The sequence below is a fragment of the Drosophila mojavensis genome, unplaced genomic scaffold (genome assembly GCF_018153725.1).
Source record: "Drosophila mojavensis isolate 15081-1352.22 unplaced genomic scaffold, ASM1815372v1 contig_80, whole genome shotgun sequence".
Lineage (NCBI taxonomy): Eukaryota > Metazoa > Arthropoda > Insecta > Diptera > Drosophilidae > Drosophila > Drosophila mojavensis.
Window position 1 is genome coordinate 14118418 of NW_025318906.1, and position 17285 is coordinate 14135702.

At 43.1% G+C, this 17285-nt stretch overlaps 1 protein-coding gene across 10 annotated transcripts; it reads right to left on the reverse strand.

The window, feature by feature from the left end:
* Positions 1-587: 587 nt before the first annotated feature.
* Positions 588-17199, reverse strand: LOC6579853 (protein 4.1 homolog). Of its 10 annotated transcripts, none has more exons than XM_015163930.3 (17): positions 17106-17197; positions 16521-16780; positions 9202-9253; positions 8636-8826; positions 8117-8562; positions 7901-8053; positions 7478-7836; positions 7296-7417; positions 6553-6579; positions 5925-6078; positions 5817-5863; positions 2503-5469; positions 2019-2240; positions 1749-1850; positions 1455-1616; positions 958-1068; positions 588-879 (listed from the first exon to the last, which is right to left on the reverse strand). In XM_015163930.3, exons 4-17 carry the CDS (start codon positions 8777-8779, stop codon positions 814-816), a joined length of 5082 nt encoding a protein of 1693 aa, XP_015019416.1. In that variant the 5' UTR covers positions 8780-8826; positions 9202-9253; positions 16521-16780; positions 17106-17197; the 3' UTR covers positions 588-813. The 10 variants fall into 10 exon arrangements, with proteins under 10 accessions (XP_015019416.1, XP_015019417.1, XP_043866847.1 ...); XM_015163931.3 differs by lacking the exon at positions 6553-6579 and adding an exon at positions 6886-7011; XM_044010912.1 differs by lacking the exon at positions 6553-6579 and adding an exon at positions 6886-7011 and having other exon boundaries at positions 2503-3075; positions 17106-17194.
* Between the last annotated feature and the right edge of the window lie 86 nt (positions 17200-17285).

The following is a 17285-nucleotide window of genomic DNA, read 5'->3' on the forward strand; positions in this document are numbered from 1 at the left end:
TAATGCCCACTTGGAGCACTCTCCCATTAGTTTTTACTGCATTTGTTAATTGCGATGATGTGGCGCAGTTTTTGCCCTTGGCTCAGGTGTGACGGGGAGGGGGTGCTTGGGTTTTTCGCCAACTATTTGGCGTTTGTTTCCAGTCCAATGCATTACTGATGCCTATCGCCGGCTGCGCGTGCATTCAATGAATATTCAAATAGTCTATCGCTTTGAAGTGAAAAGCTCGCTTTCCATTTAGTGTGTACATTTAGGTTCTCATTTTATTTGAATGCAATTGTGGTTTACAAATATAATGTTTACATTTATATATATAAAGATTTATGTATATATATATATAAAGATTTATGTATATATATATATATATAATTTTCTCTTTTAACGTTTTCTCTTTTTTGTTTTTTGTTTTTTTGCGTTTGCACATTCAATATACTTTAATGATGCTTTGATGCATTTCATTCTGTTAGACATACATAATAATAAAAGGTAGTTATAAACAACAGTTTTTTTTATGTAAATAAAAAAAATTATAAACATACAATATGGGCTTGAATTGTTATGGATAGCTCTCCGTCTTGCTCTATAGTATATATAGAAAATATTGAATTCCGTTTCTATAAACTTAGTTGTATATGTATGTGTGTAGGTAGGTTGTATAAAAGGTGTACTGGATGTGCTGTGTGTATTTTGATATTTTGATTGTTTATGTGGTTGTTATTGTTGTTGGTGGTGGTGTGCGTGGGTATATATGTGTGTGTGTGTGTGAAGCTGTGCGGGTTTTACATCGTAATTGTTTAAAAGTAATTATAAAATCTACTGCGTTTGCTGTTGAATTTCAATCTTCTCGACTGTCATGTCTGGATTCATGGCCGTCGCCTCCTGCGAATAGAGGATGATGGGGTAGATACATATATTAAAATTCTGATTTTATATTTAGTTATTTATGTTTGAACTTACTTGTATTGCCTCAGCCAAGGCTTTGTCATGATCGATTGGATCGCCATCGGATTGAATGGTTATCTTCTGCTCCACACGGGTCTCAACAATGCCATCGCGTTCGGTTTTGTACTGTGGGCAAAAGAGATTTCAGATTAGTTATAGAATACTGAATAATTTGGTAAGCGGCTGTCTATAATCTTTTTCCTTGCCTATCTATATACATAGATCAGGAATTGAATATATAAGTATATCCAAATTACAGCCGCTTTACGATTCTTCACTTGATAAATGATGATTAATATATGGCTATATATATAATATATAATGCACACCGTATCACCAGTTTGGCACAAGAGACGAATGTATGTAAATGTACAGTGAAGGCGCATACGAATACAGGAAATTTGGAATTTGTTTTGGTGGAAATTGTTCAAATGTAAAGTATTCCTACCTCCGTCTCTACTTACTCACGCTGGGTCAGAATGTGCGAATGGATTTTCTTGCGGTTTACTTACGGTAATCGTTTCGACGGTGCGGGTTTTACTGCTCACGGTTTGCGTGGAGATGATCTCGCCATGTCCTGAATAGCCGGGCGAATCCTCGCCGAGCACCACTCGGGTGCTTTCGACGTGCGGGCCAGTGGATCCGGTTGCAGAGCTTGTATATAGCGGAGATTTCTATAGGGTTGTTAGCAAAAGTTGGAGATTATTAGATTGCATTGCCGTGGAACGGAAAGGCACATTAGTGGTACAAACACGGAGTCAACTAGATACCAAGTTACATAGTCTACTAATTAGGCTAGTACAAACCTGAGTGTCAGTGCGCACCACGCTGGAGCCATCGTATGGCCCATCGATGGGTGTGCCGGAGTCGCCAGAGCTGGTCGATGACACACTGTCGCGTCTCTGGTACTAGTGATTTACAACAACAAATCGAATTGGAAATCGAGTTGGATATCGATATGGAAATCGAATCCAATCCCAAAAAAAAGGAAGTAAAACAAAACAAATAACAGACATCACAAATCATGCATATCGAGAGGTGCAGCCATGCGAGCCGATTGGAATCGATTCTCTTACCTGATCGCCACTCGTTACCGTTGCCGTCGTCTTCACCTCCTGGGTGACGACGCGCTGCTGCTGATTGTTGGGGTCTAGGGTGCGGGTGGTGGCTACGGTCTTCTCCTCGAGCTGTTCCGTCTTGGCGTTCTTGCCCAGATCCTCGTGCGTGGTTGCTGTGCGGGTGGTGACTGCGGTGGCCGTGACGTAGGCGCCACTCAGATCGGTAGGTGTTGCATCAGCCTAGGTGGGTGTTGGTGGTGTGGTGATTGTTGGTGTGGTTAGTGCGTATTCAACAACGGTTACATCAAGAGCAACACGAACAGCGAAAGCAATTAGCAAAGAGGCACAGGTAAGTAAGAAAACAAATCAAAATCAACGAAATAAGAGAGAAATACTCAAATTAATTGAGGCATTGTGAAAGCGTCTTCACTAAGTAGTGGAAGATGTAAGCGCGAGAGCTTGTGAGACAGTCACAACAGATTCACAACTAACGGGAGCTAACCTTGTGTTCCTGCGTCGAGTAGGTCACCTCGCCGGTGCCCAGATTGCGCACCTCCTCCTCCACGTTGTGGGTGACACCGTCGTCGTTCTTGGTCAGCACCTGTTTCGTTGTCGTCTTTACCACCGTGGGCGTGCTCACTTGCTTGCCCAGCTTGCCGCCGGCGCCCGCTTGGTTCGCTGAGGTCAGCACAATGTCCTGGACATTATCTGTGCCGTACTGCTGGGTCATGTCGTCGTCGGAGCTGGCCTCGGAGTCGCGACGCAGCGCGCTCTTGCCAATGTGCTTGACCCCGTCGAAGAACTGCTGGCGTGTGATCGGCACCGTCTCTGTGGTGGTCTGCACCTGGGCCTGTTTGCCGAAGTGTGCGGGATTGATCTGGGAGTAGTTGAGTATCAGCTTGCCGGTAACGGGATCGGTGACAGCCGTAGCCGGATCTATGTCGCCCGTATTGGGATCAATGTCGCCGTACTCGCTCTTAATGCGTCCCGTCACCGGATCTATTTCACCAGTCAGCGTCATCGTGTGGGTCACAGTGGTGCGGGCGCCCGCGAAGCGTGGATCATTGGGATCGACCTGCACAGTTTCACCAGTTATCGGATCAATCATATTATAAACATAAACGGTTTTGTTGAAGAACTTAAGAACACGACCGGAAACCGGATCGATTTCACAATTCTCTGGATCAACTTCCTCGGGCCGGCCACGCTCGTCTGTCTTGGTCATCAGCAAAATGCGTACAATAACAATTTTGCCAGTCTTGGGATCAACGCGAGCCAGCTTGGTATAGACCTCACCGGACTCCGGATCCACCTGAGTGGCAGCGTAAAGCGGTTCACCGGTTGCCTTATCCGTTTCACCTGTGGCGGTGTAGATCTTGCCGGAAGTCGGCTCGATTTTGATGGTGTTGGGGTCGAGTTTGGTCTGTTTCTTGATCTCATGGGTCTTGGGATCGAGGTAGCCATAGATGGTGATGACGTAGCCCGTCTTGGGATCCACGCTGCTGGAAATATATTGCAGTTCCTTAGTGCTGGGATCATTGGCTCCGGTCGGCACCCAGATCTGGTTCGATTTGGGATCAACGACAATGTCCTTGTCCTTGGCGGCGCTGACCTCTGTGATGGGCGCTTTTGTAACTGGATCCACGCGCTGTTGGACAATGCGTAGTGAAATGATGCGGGCATAATCCTTGTCGGGTTTGTTGTTCTTGGGGTTGACTTGGTTCTTCAGCACGATCTGTCCGGTGCTTGGCTCGATCTTAATGTCCCTTGTCACCGATTTGCCCGACTTGGGATCGGTAAAGGTGATTGTGTGCTTAACCAAATCGATTTGGCCATACTTGGTGTCGATTTTGCCCGCCTTGGGATCGAACTGTCCGCCAGATGTCTCCACTTGAGCTGTCTTGGGATCGATAATGTTCTTCTTCGAATCGAACTTGCCAGCCAGAGAAGTAACCTCAACAATTGGATCAATTTGCTGGCCAACCTCAATGATGCGACCCTGGTTAGGATCAATCTTGTTCGTTTTCGGATCAATGACGCCCAAGATGGTGATTTGGCCAGTGCCAGGATCAACCTTGACATTCTTGGTGACCACAATTTTGCCATGTTTGGGATCGTAGGCCTTGAGCTCACCCTTGCGTGTGTCAATCTCACCGTATTTCGTATCCAGCAAGCCAGTGCTCAAGTTCAAGACACCCAGCGAGCGCTCGACCTCTCCATTAACGGTATCGATCTTGCCCGTTGCGGGATCAATGCGACTCGTGATGACCGTCAGCTCAACGACAGGATTATCCTGTGGCGTTATGCAAACAATCTGACCCAACGAGTTATCGATGCGTCCTGTCTTTGGATCTGAGACACCGCTAATCAAATGCAAATTGCCCGTCTTTGGATCCACATCGCCCTTGAACAACTCCTTTTTGCCTGTCTGTGTATTCAGAGCCTCCAGAGTTCCATTCTGGGGATCAATTACGCCGTACTTAGTATCAATGCGGCCCGTGGCTGGATCAAGGATGCCCGTCGAGTGCTCAATTGTGCCATTCTCGGCATCGATGCGCTTGGTATTCGGATCGAATTTGGAGGTAATAACCATAATCTTAACGCGCTTCTTCTTGGGCTTAGCCGCAGCAGCTGCAGCCGCTGCACCAGGACCAGCACTAGCGCGAGATCCTGGCCCAGCTCCAGCTGCAGCTTTCTTGGGCGAGCCAGGCTTAGCACCAGCTGCCACGCCCACATATCCGGGCTCCTTATTATAGCGCTGTGATTCGAGGAACTCGGCAGTGGGATCAATGATCGGCTTATAGCTGCCGGGAGCACCCGATGCATAGCCTTGCTGGCCCTGCTGACCCTTGGTGGGTGAGTAGGAGCGCTTCTGGCCATCGCTCAGTGGCACTGCAGCGGCATCCACAGCGCTGCCTTGCAGCTTGGCCCGAGTGGTGGGCGAGAGGCTGCCGTCTTGCAGCAATTTCGCTCTGGACTTGGGCGAGAGCTGTCCCCGATTCAGCTTATCTTGCGTGCGAGGGGACAGTTGACCCGACTTGATCTTCTCGGCAGTCTCCTTCAGAGCACTCTCATTGCCTGGCGCATAGTTGAAGGCCAGACCGATCTTCTTCTGCTGCGACGTCGGCGACAGCTGTTCCTGACCATCGGGACCTAGCTGCTTGCCGCTATTCGGGTCCTGGTCGTAGCGGAAGCCGCCAGGCGTGTAGGACTTACGCGTCGGGCTACTGGCATTGCCCTCGGCATCGACGGCGTACTCGTACGGCCGGGTGACGCCGGGTGTGGTAGAGCCACGTTTTTTGTCCGCATCCTTATTGGCATCGCCTTGTTCCTGCTCGATCAGACCCGAGGTAACGACCAAACCGAGGCGACCCACTTCCTTATCCTTGTCCTTGCCGGACTTATCCTTGCCATCCTTGGACGGTGAACCGCTCTTGCTCTTGCGACCCGACGAGAATATACCAATACCCTGTTCATTTCGCCCATTTCAAGCAGCGCCGACAAATCAAAAGTTGAAACATAAAACGAAACGAATCGGAGGAGGGGGAATACAAAAAGAAATTAAAATTACAAAATCAGATGGAAATCATAAGAAATTTGGATTAACTAATGTACTCAAATACAAACTATCAATACTTAGGAGCTGAACTTAAGGTGTGGTGGGACAATGGATGGGACTTAATTGGTTGTATATATACAAATGGTGCGAAGAGTTCTTACGCAGGGTTTTATATTAGCTTAAAATCAAATTCATAGTATATCTTAAAATACATGTCTTAAGGTCTTAAGCTAAACTTAATAAATTATGATACTTACACGTCTGCCAGATGTATCGGACTTCTTTGATTCATTAGGATCATCACCTGTGCAAGAAATCGATTAGTTAAACAATATAGAGTAGGGGTGTATATATAGATATTTTACCGTTAATGCCAGCTGCAGCAGCGGCGGCAGCTGCCTTAGCCGCCTTCTCGGCCTTCTCTCTTTCCTTTTGTTCGCGTTTCTCGCGCTCTTTGCGCTCCTTCTCCTCCTTCTCTCTCAGCTTCTTCTCGCGTAACTTTGCCTCCTTTTCTTCATCCTGTGAATTTAGTAAAATGATCTTTAATAACTGATTTCTTGGAGTTTTGGCAAAGGACAATAAAGACAAGGAAGTTTTATTGAAGAAGCGTACGAGTACATGCAACAGAAATGACGGAATATGGATCAAATGTATTGTTCAAGCGCCAAAGATTACAGTTTTAAAGCTGTACAAAGAGAAATCAATTTTTAAAGAAAAATTATTTCTTTCTCTTTTTATTTTTGATTTGCCAATGGTTGTTTGTTTAGATGCGTATTAGACAATATGATTGCTATATTTACAGTAATGTAGCGCAAATGAGAGTTCAAATCAAACTAAACAGAAAATATAAAACATAAATAAATATAAAAATAAATTGAAATATAGGTATAAATGAGGATAGTATAGAGTTGTATGCAAATGTGATTTAGACAAAACATTTACAATCCGTAGAGTAGAGAGATATGAGATCGTTTGGTTTGTACATAAATTTACCATAAATAGCAAGTCCTCGTTCATGGGCTACCAGGGTTAAGTTAAAGTCAATTATGTAATCAAAATAAAAAAGTTGCGGTTAACAAAAATTAGTAAAAAAAATATATGTAATGATAAAAAGTATTTAAAGTTCATCTCATATGCGCTGATCGGAATGGGATATACACAATATTTTTTTATTTTTTTTGTCTAGGAATAAGCTCACAACGATTAAAAAATAAGCAGATATCAAGCCAGAGTAAATAAAATTGTTTAAGGTATTGGGAAAGAGAATCGAATTCTTGATACGAATATTTTTAGCATAGAGTGTTTACAAAAAAAAAAAACAGTAACCTGAGCGAGAGACGGAAAATCGCCGAGAGCGGACGCCGCTTCGGCAGCGATGTTGGTCTCATAGTCTCCCTCGAGTGAGCTCTGCGAGGAGGCTGAGGCTGTACCGGTGCTCGATTCGCGTATTAACTGATTACGCATATTCATATATGTATGTGATTGGGGTTAACAATGTTGTTAGAATCGAATCAAATCGAATGCAACGAGCAGCAGGTTAACGAGCACGGACACACGGCATTCGTGTGTGTGTGTGTGTTTGTGTGTGTGTGTGCATGTATTTGGTTTGGTTTGTGAGTGAGAGTTAGTAACAAACCGAGAAAAAATAAAGTAATTCAGTATCTGGTTAACAACTGCCATTAATCATTGAGCATCTGCATCTCGAGTCGGACTCAGCGGCCAAATCTTCTAGTTACCTTGTCCTTCTTGTTCTTGATGGGACTGCGGCTTAGCGGTTCTGTGTCCTGGCTGCGATCGCCACGATGGTCCAAGGTGTTGCTCTTGCGGGCCACCTTCTCCTTCTCAGCCATGGCCAAGGCTGCAAGTCAAAATCGTCAATTGGGATACACTTATAAAGATTTCCATTTTCAGCACTCACCATCCATGCTACGAGATGAGAGCCGTGCGCCGGATAGTGCCCGATCGAACTTGGGCGCCGTACGGTCGACAGGCGTGGCCTTGCTCTCGTAGTGGGTGCGACCCGAGAAGCGGTACTTGGAGCCAAAGCGTGGGAATAGAGTGGACCGTGTGTTGGGCTCTGGCGTCATCAGGCGGAAGAAGGTGTGGTGCTCCACACAGGACTTCCACAGCTTCTTGGCGGCCCGATGGTTAGCAAGCTTAAAACCGATGGTGGATTCGTATTGCTCGAATTCGCCCGGTCGTATCTTGATGTAGAAATGGTGACGCTTGTACGAGATCTTCAAGATCTTTGGCCAAGCGAAACGGTTTATGCGCAGCCTGTTGGAATATAAAGCTTTAGTCTGAGGTCAAATGAATATGGAAATGCTTCAAGTCTACTCACTTATCGCGATAAACCAACAAACCGGACGCACACACACCCAGCATAATGTCCACGCCCTCGGAGTCCTTGGCAGGATGCAAGTCCACGCCGTACATGGCCAGCTTCTTGGCATTCTCTAAGTAGTGGAGCTCAGCCTCAGCGGGCGATTGACCTCTGAGTGGGGAAACAAACGAAGATCAGATATGGATATGGGTTTTGATAGCTGGCCAAACTCACTTGTGGGTCTTGTGCAGATCCATGACCTTGTCCTCGAGCTCTGCTGTCTGATTGGGTGCGATTTTGAAGTCCTTCAGATAGGCACGGGTTGGCATTTCCTTGGGATCATAGTCGCCCATCTCGGACTGCACCAGGTACGAGCCGAGCAGGGCGTGCGTGACAAAGGTGCAGGGCAGACGGCCCTCCAGGATGTCATTGCGCACTTGCAGGCACAGATGGTAGCGCGTGATGTCCTCCTGGAGCTGCGATGGCTCCGGTGGATAGAACTTGACGGCGAATGCCAGTGGCCAGGGATCCGTACGAAAGAATTTCGCGACGGGCTTCTCCAAATCCAGCCAAACACGCGGATCGGTGGGCGTCTCATAGGTCAGGCCAAAGTAATCCTTCTCAATGATGTTTAGACCGGCGCAAATGGAGTTCACCAGGTCACGGCCTTTGGCTTTGCGCTGCACAGGTCAATATATAAGAAATGATCAAGTTATTGGATTTGGCTAGAGATTGGCTAATTTATTTGCTCACATCAATCGTTACGTCCAGTATGGAGCCATCGAGCAGTGTGACGCGTGCCAATGCGGCCTTTGAGAAGGTCAATGAGCTCTTCCCTTTGCTCTTGGTCGGCGTTTCCGGTTCCGCTGGCGCGGATGCTTTAGTTTCCGCTGGCATCGCTACGCACTCAGTTTGCCGAGTTGCAATCGATTAGAAAATTGAAGCTGCAAATATTAATAAGAGAGAAAAAAATATAACTAGAGTCAACAACTGGTGGAAGCAGGGAAGGCTATGCGACCGGATGTGCTCACTGCAAGCGAGCGAATGCGTGTGGTCGGTCTCCGGTCTCCGGTCTCCGGTCTCCATTCTCTGTGTGTCTGAGCGATTGGCTGGCGCCAGCGAACTGGGACAGGGCTATAAAATTACTTGGAGTGAGCGAATAACTGCAAGCAGCCCCTTCGAGCCACCCCTAAGGGCTGTCGCTGGCTGGACCATGATGTCATGCGATGACATTATTCATACGGATTATTCGCATTCTTATTCACATTCCCACTCACACTCACACTCATACTCGTAGTCATACTCGTAGTCATACTTACGTGAACTGTGCCTTGTTCTACTTGCAGCTGACCGCAGTTGTTGCCTGGCGAGCTGTGAATATATAAAAGTGTACCATTAAATGCTGTGGACGCGGTAAATTCAAACTGAAATTAAAGTTTAGCTGGCGAAAGCCACAGCACAACCTCAACAAAGTCCCAGCCAAGAGCCATAAAACTAGATGCTGACCAGCACACACGGCCGTAAAAAGAAGCAGAAACAGCATATTGAGCATGTGTGCATGTGTGTTTGTGCGTCTATGCCAGTTGGAATTTATTTGAAAAACCTGGCCGGCTTTAATTAGACGGCACACATTAGACCCGCCCGCCCCCCCTTTTGGCCAACTCCTTTGGCTCAAAGAAAGTTTGCAGAACTTTCGCTGCAACTTGTCAAATGAATTCTCAGATGAGAAAAAAGTTTCAGTTGGCAGCTGATTGGAAGACGAAGACGTAAGGGTCGAGGTAAAGCTAGCCCTCATGTGATTAGCCAAAGGGAATGATGGACCGCAGTAAGGGACGAAACGTCAGATAACAAGACCTCAGATGATTCGAATTGAGTTTTACAAATACTTATTCTTCTAATGCGAAAATGGGTATATTGGTTTTCTATGCAAAGATATTTATGATATAGATTCTTTATATTTGATAATATTTGACAAGTTTTGTAAATTTTGCTTTCTTATTTTTAATCTTTTTATGCTGTTATGATTTCACATTGCTATAATTTTTCGTACTGCCCTCGTCTATATGCTAAATATTGACTAGCAATTAGTTGTTCTGTTTATTATAATAATATTCTAACCGCAGGCACATTCACTGCCTCTAACTCAAGCATATTATGTATAAATAATTAAATAATAATATATATACCTAGTATATTAGTATATTATATTATATACAAAGTATATTAATTTTTCATTTATTGTATGAGGCTAGCTGTGGCTAGTGGTTGCAAAGCTAACAAATAGCACCACACCCCAGCGCAGGCAGAGCAAGAGAGACAGACAGACAGAGAGTAGGAGAAGACGTTCGATGGGAGCGAGTGCAATATAGTTGGCGGAGCAATTGATCAATTGAATGTTTAATTGATTTGAAATTTCTTGCACTCTTCAATTTCTCTATCTATGATCGGCAGTTATATGTGAGGCGGGCAGAGGGGAATCATTGCCAGCGATCGCCGGACAGGCTGAACCAGTTTTTGGTACGATCGACAGGCATGCGGCAAACGAAGCAAATAAAGCTGCAAAAACTCGATTCGAAATCCTCTCAAATAAAACCATAAAGTCAAGCAACAGCAGAACAGCGCGTCACAGTTTTTGGGGGCAGCTGATGGCGTCATCGGGCCATCGAAACTGTTTCAAATTGTTGAGAATCCAAAAACCAGAAGGCAGACATTTCATTTTTATTCAAATATCATGCGTAAGTGTCTGCGAGTGTGTGTATGTGTGTGTGTGTTTATTTTCATCCATTAATTGCAAACAGCTAGAGTAGCATTATTATTTTGGGGCAATCTGCTTAGCCGCCCAGTTGACATCATCTATCCATTAAGTCGGCGGGATAATTGTTAAGTACACTTAATCGTGATCTAATTACAGTTCGTGCATCGCATTCTAGGCAATTTGACAGTGAAACGTTTCGTGTTTGCTGCCACACTTCATTGATTGACGCATGAATCACACACACAGAGAGAGGGAAAGAGAGAGAGAGAGAGGGAGAGGTATAGATAGCTGATGAACGTGCAGTTCGCTTGCAATTGCTGCAAATCTCTGTTTACTATAAACACATCTACATATACATATATATGTACATATATAGTACATATATATTTAGTCTGCTCTGCTCTAGAATGGCCGGCGATATGTTTTATTTTTGTCTCGCATTAACGATGACATCATCATCAGAGCAAATTATTGAAATTGTTTGTTCTATTGCAGCAACAATCAAACAAGCAACAAGCAACAACAACAACAACAATAACAACAACAACAACAACAGTAAACAGCATGCGCAATATTTTGCAAGATGCCGACACCCAAAAAAGAAAGAAAAATCAACAACAAAACTGAAGAATGAATGCTTCAATTGAAGGAGGTCGAGGTGAAATTCATCAAGTAGCTGAAATACACACATCAACTATATATGTATATATGTATATGATTGTGTATATATATGCCTATATAAACTGACATCTGGGTGTGCTTCTAATCATGGCAATGTTGCCTCACTGTACACCACTTGGGCTTGGGGCGTGAGCAGGAATGTATCTCCATGCTTAAGCTTACGCAAAGACAAACAAAGACGTGACCGGTAAACCGACTTGACTGCAGACATACATATATACATATATATACACATTGTATATGTGAACAGTCTGAGAAAAGCTTAAACTCGAAATATTCTATTGAAATTGAGTAGAACTGCGGTCAAGCTGAAGCTAAGTTTTGAATAGAAATATCGTATTTTTATTTCTCTATACTTTTTTGAATACGAAAATTCCTTTTAATTTAGAAATTGTGTTTAATGTATTCAAATGCTTAAAATTTTGCATTATTGCATTAAGAAACTTCGGGTGAGTTATTATTGTTATTAATATTCAAAATTAAAAGAGCAAAGATTATTTGCCAAATACTCATTGAATCCTTTCAATCATTTTACATTAAATATTAAAAATTTTTAATAATATTAATTAATTAATAATTATTGTATATAAAGTTTATATTAAATTTTTTACAAGTTTATATTCGTTCAACAACTTTTTTGAGAATAAAAATTCTTGATATGCTGAGTGAGTTTAAGAAATTTAATAAATTTAGTCAAGTAATAATATTTAATATTCAAAAAGCATTAAAGACTGTCTAAATTCTGTCTTAAAAGAGTATGTGAATGGCAAACTGGTAAACTTCGAATTGAGCTCAATTCTTGAGCTTCAATGTAAATTTATATATTCAACTTTACTTTACCTTACCTAAATTACAAAATTCATCAAATAATGTAAAAAGAAAAAACATTTATTAAGCATTTAGAGTGTTTCTTGTTTCAAGTATGCAAATATTTGGGCAAAGTATTTGAATACTCAGGCCAACTCTACTGTGAACTTATGGGCATGAGGAATATTCAAGAGCTGTTGATGTCTTGAGTTGAGAGCTATGAATTGAAAGAAGTTTGAGTGTATGTGTGTGTGTGTGTGTGTGTGTGTGAGTGTGTGTATAATGAACTGTCATGTTTGCTAAAGATTCACTCGGCCTGTGCACTGGCGGTCAATCCAATTGAGTTAAGGGTAGGCCGTAATTAAGTTTAATTTAATACAACTTAAATCAAATTCAATTTACTCGGACACAGCACAACAAAACACGATGAATATGAACCTGAACCTCAACCTCAGAGCCGATATACATATATATGAATATACAAATATGTATCATATAAAATTCTGTGTATGTTTTGTATATTCCGTCATGCCATTAGGTCATCTGTGCTGGAGTTGGTCTGCTGCTGCTGCTGCTGCTGCTGGCGTGACGTCAGTTGGAAAGGTGTGTGCGTAAGTGCATATATTTGCAACTGTTATTAAAGTTCAGTTAACAATAGTGAGAGGCAGTTCATTCATTCTGAATGACTGTTCACCTGTGCGCTTGCTTGCAAACGAAGCAACAAATCAACGAAGCGTTGCCCATAAATTGTATACAACAAAATTTTTGTTTTCCATAGCGAAAGAGTTGCGGGCGAGCTGCTCACATCCGTTAATAGCCAGGCAGACTTCCGCAAGAAATGCTTTTCCCATTTGGCGAAATGGATGATGATATGCCATAGTCGAATACATAATGGTATATATATTAGGCAAGATATTTATGAAGTATATATCAGGTCGCACAATCTGATGAGAATAACATTTTGTATATTCTATTTTTTGGGCGTGCGTGTGAAAGAAGGAGTGTAAGAGGAAAGGAAGTCAAAGTTTTTTGTTTGTTTGCCTTTGGTGGTATGCGCTTAAATGGGTCAATCGATAATATTGTTGCCTGGCTGGCATTAGGGGTATTCTCACGCATTTTGTTTGCCTTGCAGTTGCTGCTATCACAAGCTGCAAATTTTTGTTTACTTATAAAAATAAGCATATACATATATAAATATATTTATATATAAAGTTTTTTGCTACGATAAGCCAGATCCGCTCCAGTTGCAATTCCAGTTTGAATTCCTCTAATCGCCTCAGTGAATTACTACATAAATCGTTTGCACTTGTTGACCAGCGCAAAAAAAAATTAGAAGAAGAAGAAATGAATTGAGCACTCGACGGCTACAATGGCTTCGCTACTTGGCTTTGCTCAATGGCGCTTGACGAATTACAGACTACAAAATGCTCTCATATAGTATAGAGGCACATATTGAGAATATATATATGTATATGCATATATATGTATTTTTGTGTGCATATATTTCCATAGCACGGTACTCCCACAGCAACGCCTCAGCAATTCGCTATTTAAAGTATTCAACGCCTTCGAGCCGGTAGACTCTCTCTCTCTCTCTCTCCCTCTCTCGGTGGGCAACGAACTCGGGAGTGTTGTCGAACCCAAGACCCACCCACAAATAGATGCCAACTGGGGTGACTCCACTGAACTAGTAAACAAACCAAAATACACAGCTGGCTCTTTATCCACATAAATCATAGCGCCCCCCTCGACAACAATAAAAATCGATGTGACAACAAATATAAATAGAAAATTCAATGCGAAAATGTGTGAATGTGTGTGTGTGAGTGCTTCTCCCTCTGTGTGTGTATGTGTGTGTAAAAGCTGTTTTCTATCTGTTGCCCCGCGCAGAGGGCGTTAACAACTCGAAAATAGACACAAATCTTTACAAGTCAAAAGCGGAAACTCTGGGATCATTGTCGCAAATCAAGAGATCTCCATAGAGTAGAGCCACTGGAGCTCTGTTTTCCTTCCTTTACAGCAGGCCGACAGATTGCTTTTGAGTAGAGGGCGTCAATAGGTCGATGAAATAGAGGCGAAGCTCTCGAGTCTCAAGAGGAAGCCAACAAATCAGGCGAGTTGTGTGTTGAGGCCGTTAATAACTCGAAAATAGCTCCGAAATAGCTTTCAAATCCAGAGGAAGCTCTCCTAATCAAACGATTTGAAATGCCAGGCAGAGTGCCCCCTAGAAAATTGAGTGTGAAATGAAAACTTTAAACGATCTGGCAGCGTGTGTTCTGCTGTGGCCCAAATTTCCAGTTTATGTTACGAGCTAGACTTTGGCTAAGAGAGCCGATTACGAATTGCTCGCTCTTACTCTCTCTCTATCTCTCTCTCTGTTTCTGTCTCCCGCTCTCTTCTAATGCAGCGACACACCTTGTTCTGCCTCTCTGTTGTGCGGGGGGGGGCGGGGGCGTTGAGCTAAACTTGCCTCAGACTTTGGCTATGCTCTGGCTCTCTGCTTGAATTCAGGTTTTTCACACTGTTTTTCATGTTTAGGCCGTGTGCTTGCATGTGGCTAAGTCGTTTGGCTGTGGCTCGCCACAGTTTATTATAATTTTTGTTATATGTATTTTTTTCTCGTTCGGCTCGCACAGTTTGGTCCGTTGTACAGTTATTAGCATTTGCTTTGCTCGTTTCGTTTATTTGTTTGTCTGTTGTGTAGCCAATTTCTTGGCCAAGCAATAACCGGTTTCTAATGCAACTTCTTGCACTGTCTGTCTGCCACTCTTTGAAGAGAGGAAGAGCGACTCTTGGAAATGCATCGCTGTGTCGCTCGTTAGGCTATTTGGGTCAAACGCTCTGTTCCAGATCCAATCCAAGCCAAGTCGAGCCAAGCCAAGCTTACTCAAGCTAAGCCAAGCCAAGCCACGTCCGCGTCTGCTTTCTATCAGATTTTCCACTGATTGTGAAAATCCATTTGGCTTTTGGATGACGCATGGGAGCCTCGCCTGAAGAGTCACCTGCCCCATTCATAACTTACAGTTACCCTCGACTATTTGCGCGGAATCTTATCAGTTCGGCTATGTGCGTGAGTAATGCAAACCTTATCACTAGCCTAACATATGTACATAGTACAATGGCCAGAAAGCTTCGCAGACTTCCTTCTGCGCGCTTAGCCTTGATATCACAACCGAAATACCAATAGGGTGAACAAAAAAGCAGAGAGCAGAGCAGCGAGCAGTTGATAAGGAAATAACCTGCTCAACGCGATCAATTTCCAAGGCAGCAGCTGCGGCTGCCGCTACTGCTGCTGCCTTTGGTTTATTTTGGTGCCAGTGACGTCGACGTCGGCGTCGTCGCAGTTGTTGTTGTCGCCAATCTTACACTAGCTGCGCGTTAATATTTCTCTACTACTACTTAAATAAATATATATATGTATGTACTTTTATCCAGAGCGTAAATACTTGACTGTGTCGCATTTCATAATTTCAATCGTAATGAGTTTAACGGGGGAAGGTTGCATGGATACAACACACAGCACGCACACAATTACGTACAGTGCACGTTCAACAAAAGAACTAAACCTATATTAAGTATTTACAAAATATTTATATAGCAAAATTCAGAAAATTATGCAAATCTATTAAAATAAAAATGTTCCTCTCTCTACATATGGCTAACAATATATTTGATTATACTCTGCCCTAACATATATTTTAATGCGAATAGTTCATGGTAAAGTGCCTTTACTGTATTTGTGTCTGATACGGCATGTGTTGAATGTTTTGAATGTGTCTCCTTGACTACGCGCCATTCCGGTTGCCAATAAGAATTTCTCAACTTTCAGCCCCTGCTCAAAAAAAGAAAACAAAATGCGAAACAACTGAGAAAAACACAAAATGCGACAAAAGAGTGAAACAGTAACAGCAACAGCAACAGCAATAGCAGCGGCAACAACAACATAAACTCGTAAAGTTTCAAAGGCAGCACAAAAGAAAATCAAAGAAAACGTACAAAAAGATTCAGCTAAAGCTTGGCCAAAAAGCGACAACGTCAACGTTCTCGCTCTCACTCACTCACTCTCTTTGACAAACACTCTACAAAGAGTGAGAGAGAGTGGCAAGCGCTGAGAGAGCGTTTAGCTTTAATGTGCGTGCTCGTATAAGTGTACGTGCGTATCTGTGTGTGTGCTATGAAGTCATACTGTTCTCGCTGTGTGTGTGTGTATGTCAAAAGCATAAAATAATTCGAAGACGGAGCAGGCAACCAAAAACTCTGACCACAGCCCAAAAAACTGAAAAAAGACGACCCAAACAACGGGTAATGGCGCGATGCCGTTGGCTGTGGAGTAGCTCGAGATTGAGGAGAATGGAAGAACCTAATTAAATTGTAGTTGAAGTTGCCGTTACTTACGAGTTAGCTCTGCCTTGATATTCAGTTGATAATCCAATCCACTGGAAGCGTTGAATACTTTGCGGCGCTTTTCCCACTTGTTTTCACTTTTCACACCACAAATCGCTTTGCAAATAATAATTTACACTCACACACACTTGCACGCGCAACAATACACATAAACAAATTCTTGGCCACTTTTTTCTATCGAACACGAAAAAAGACAATTTGTTACTGCTGTTGTTGTTGTTGTTGCTGTTGTTGTCGTCGTCGTTGAATACCTGTTGAAAATTGACGTTGAGTGAGTAATAGAGAATAGTAAAATTGAGAGTGAGCGCAATGACAGCGCGGGGTGTAAAACTAGGCGTGGGCGTGTGAAAACTGCATAAAATCGTAAAAGAATAACGAAACAAAACTTTTGTGGTTTTATTTATAACAACACAAATTTGCGCGCGAATTTTCTGCAACTGGCACACAGATGCTTTGATTTTCTTTTTGCTGGCAAATTCTCTTGCCTATTTTTCTCATATATATATATATATATATGTATATTTTTTTTTATTGTTTTCCTATTGGCCTGCGACGGGGTATTTTCAGTTAACGTACCGTGGTAAAAATATTCGAAATGCTACGCACGAAGAGCAAACTGGTACTGAGATATATTTATTTTGTATTTAAGCGGCAGAGTCGACGGAACAACCACTGCCCCATTGGATTGAGTCAATCGAAGAGCGAGAGCGAGAGAGAGAGAGAGCACCAGAACGTGCAACGTCACAGCTACAGAAT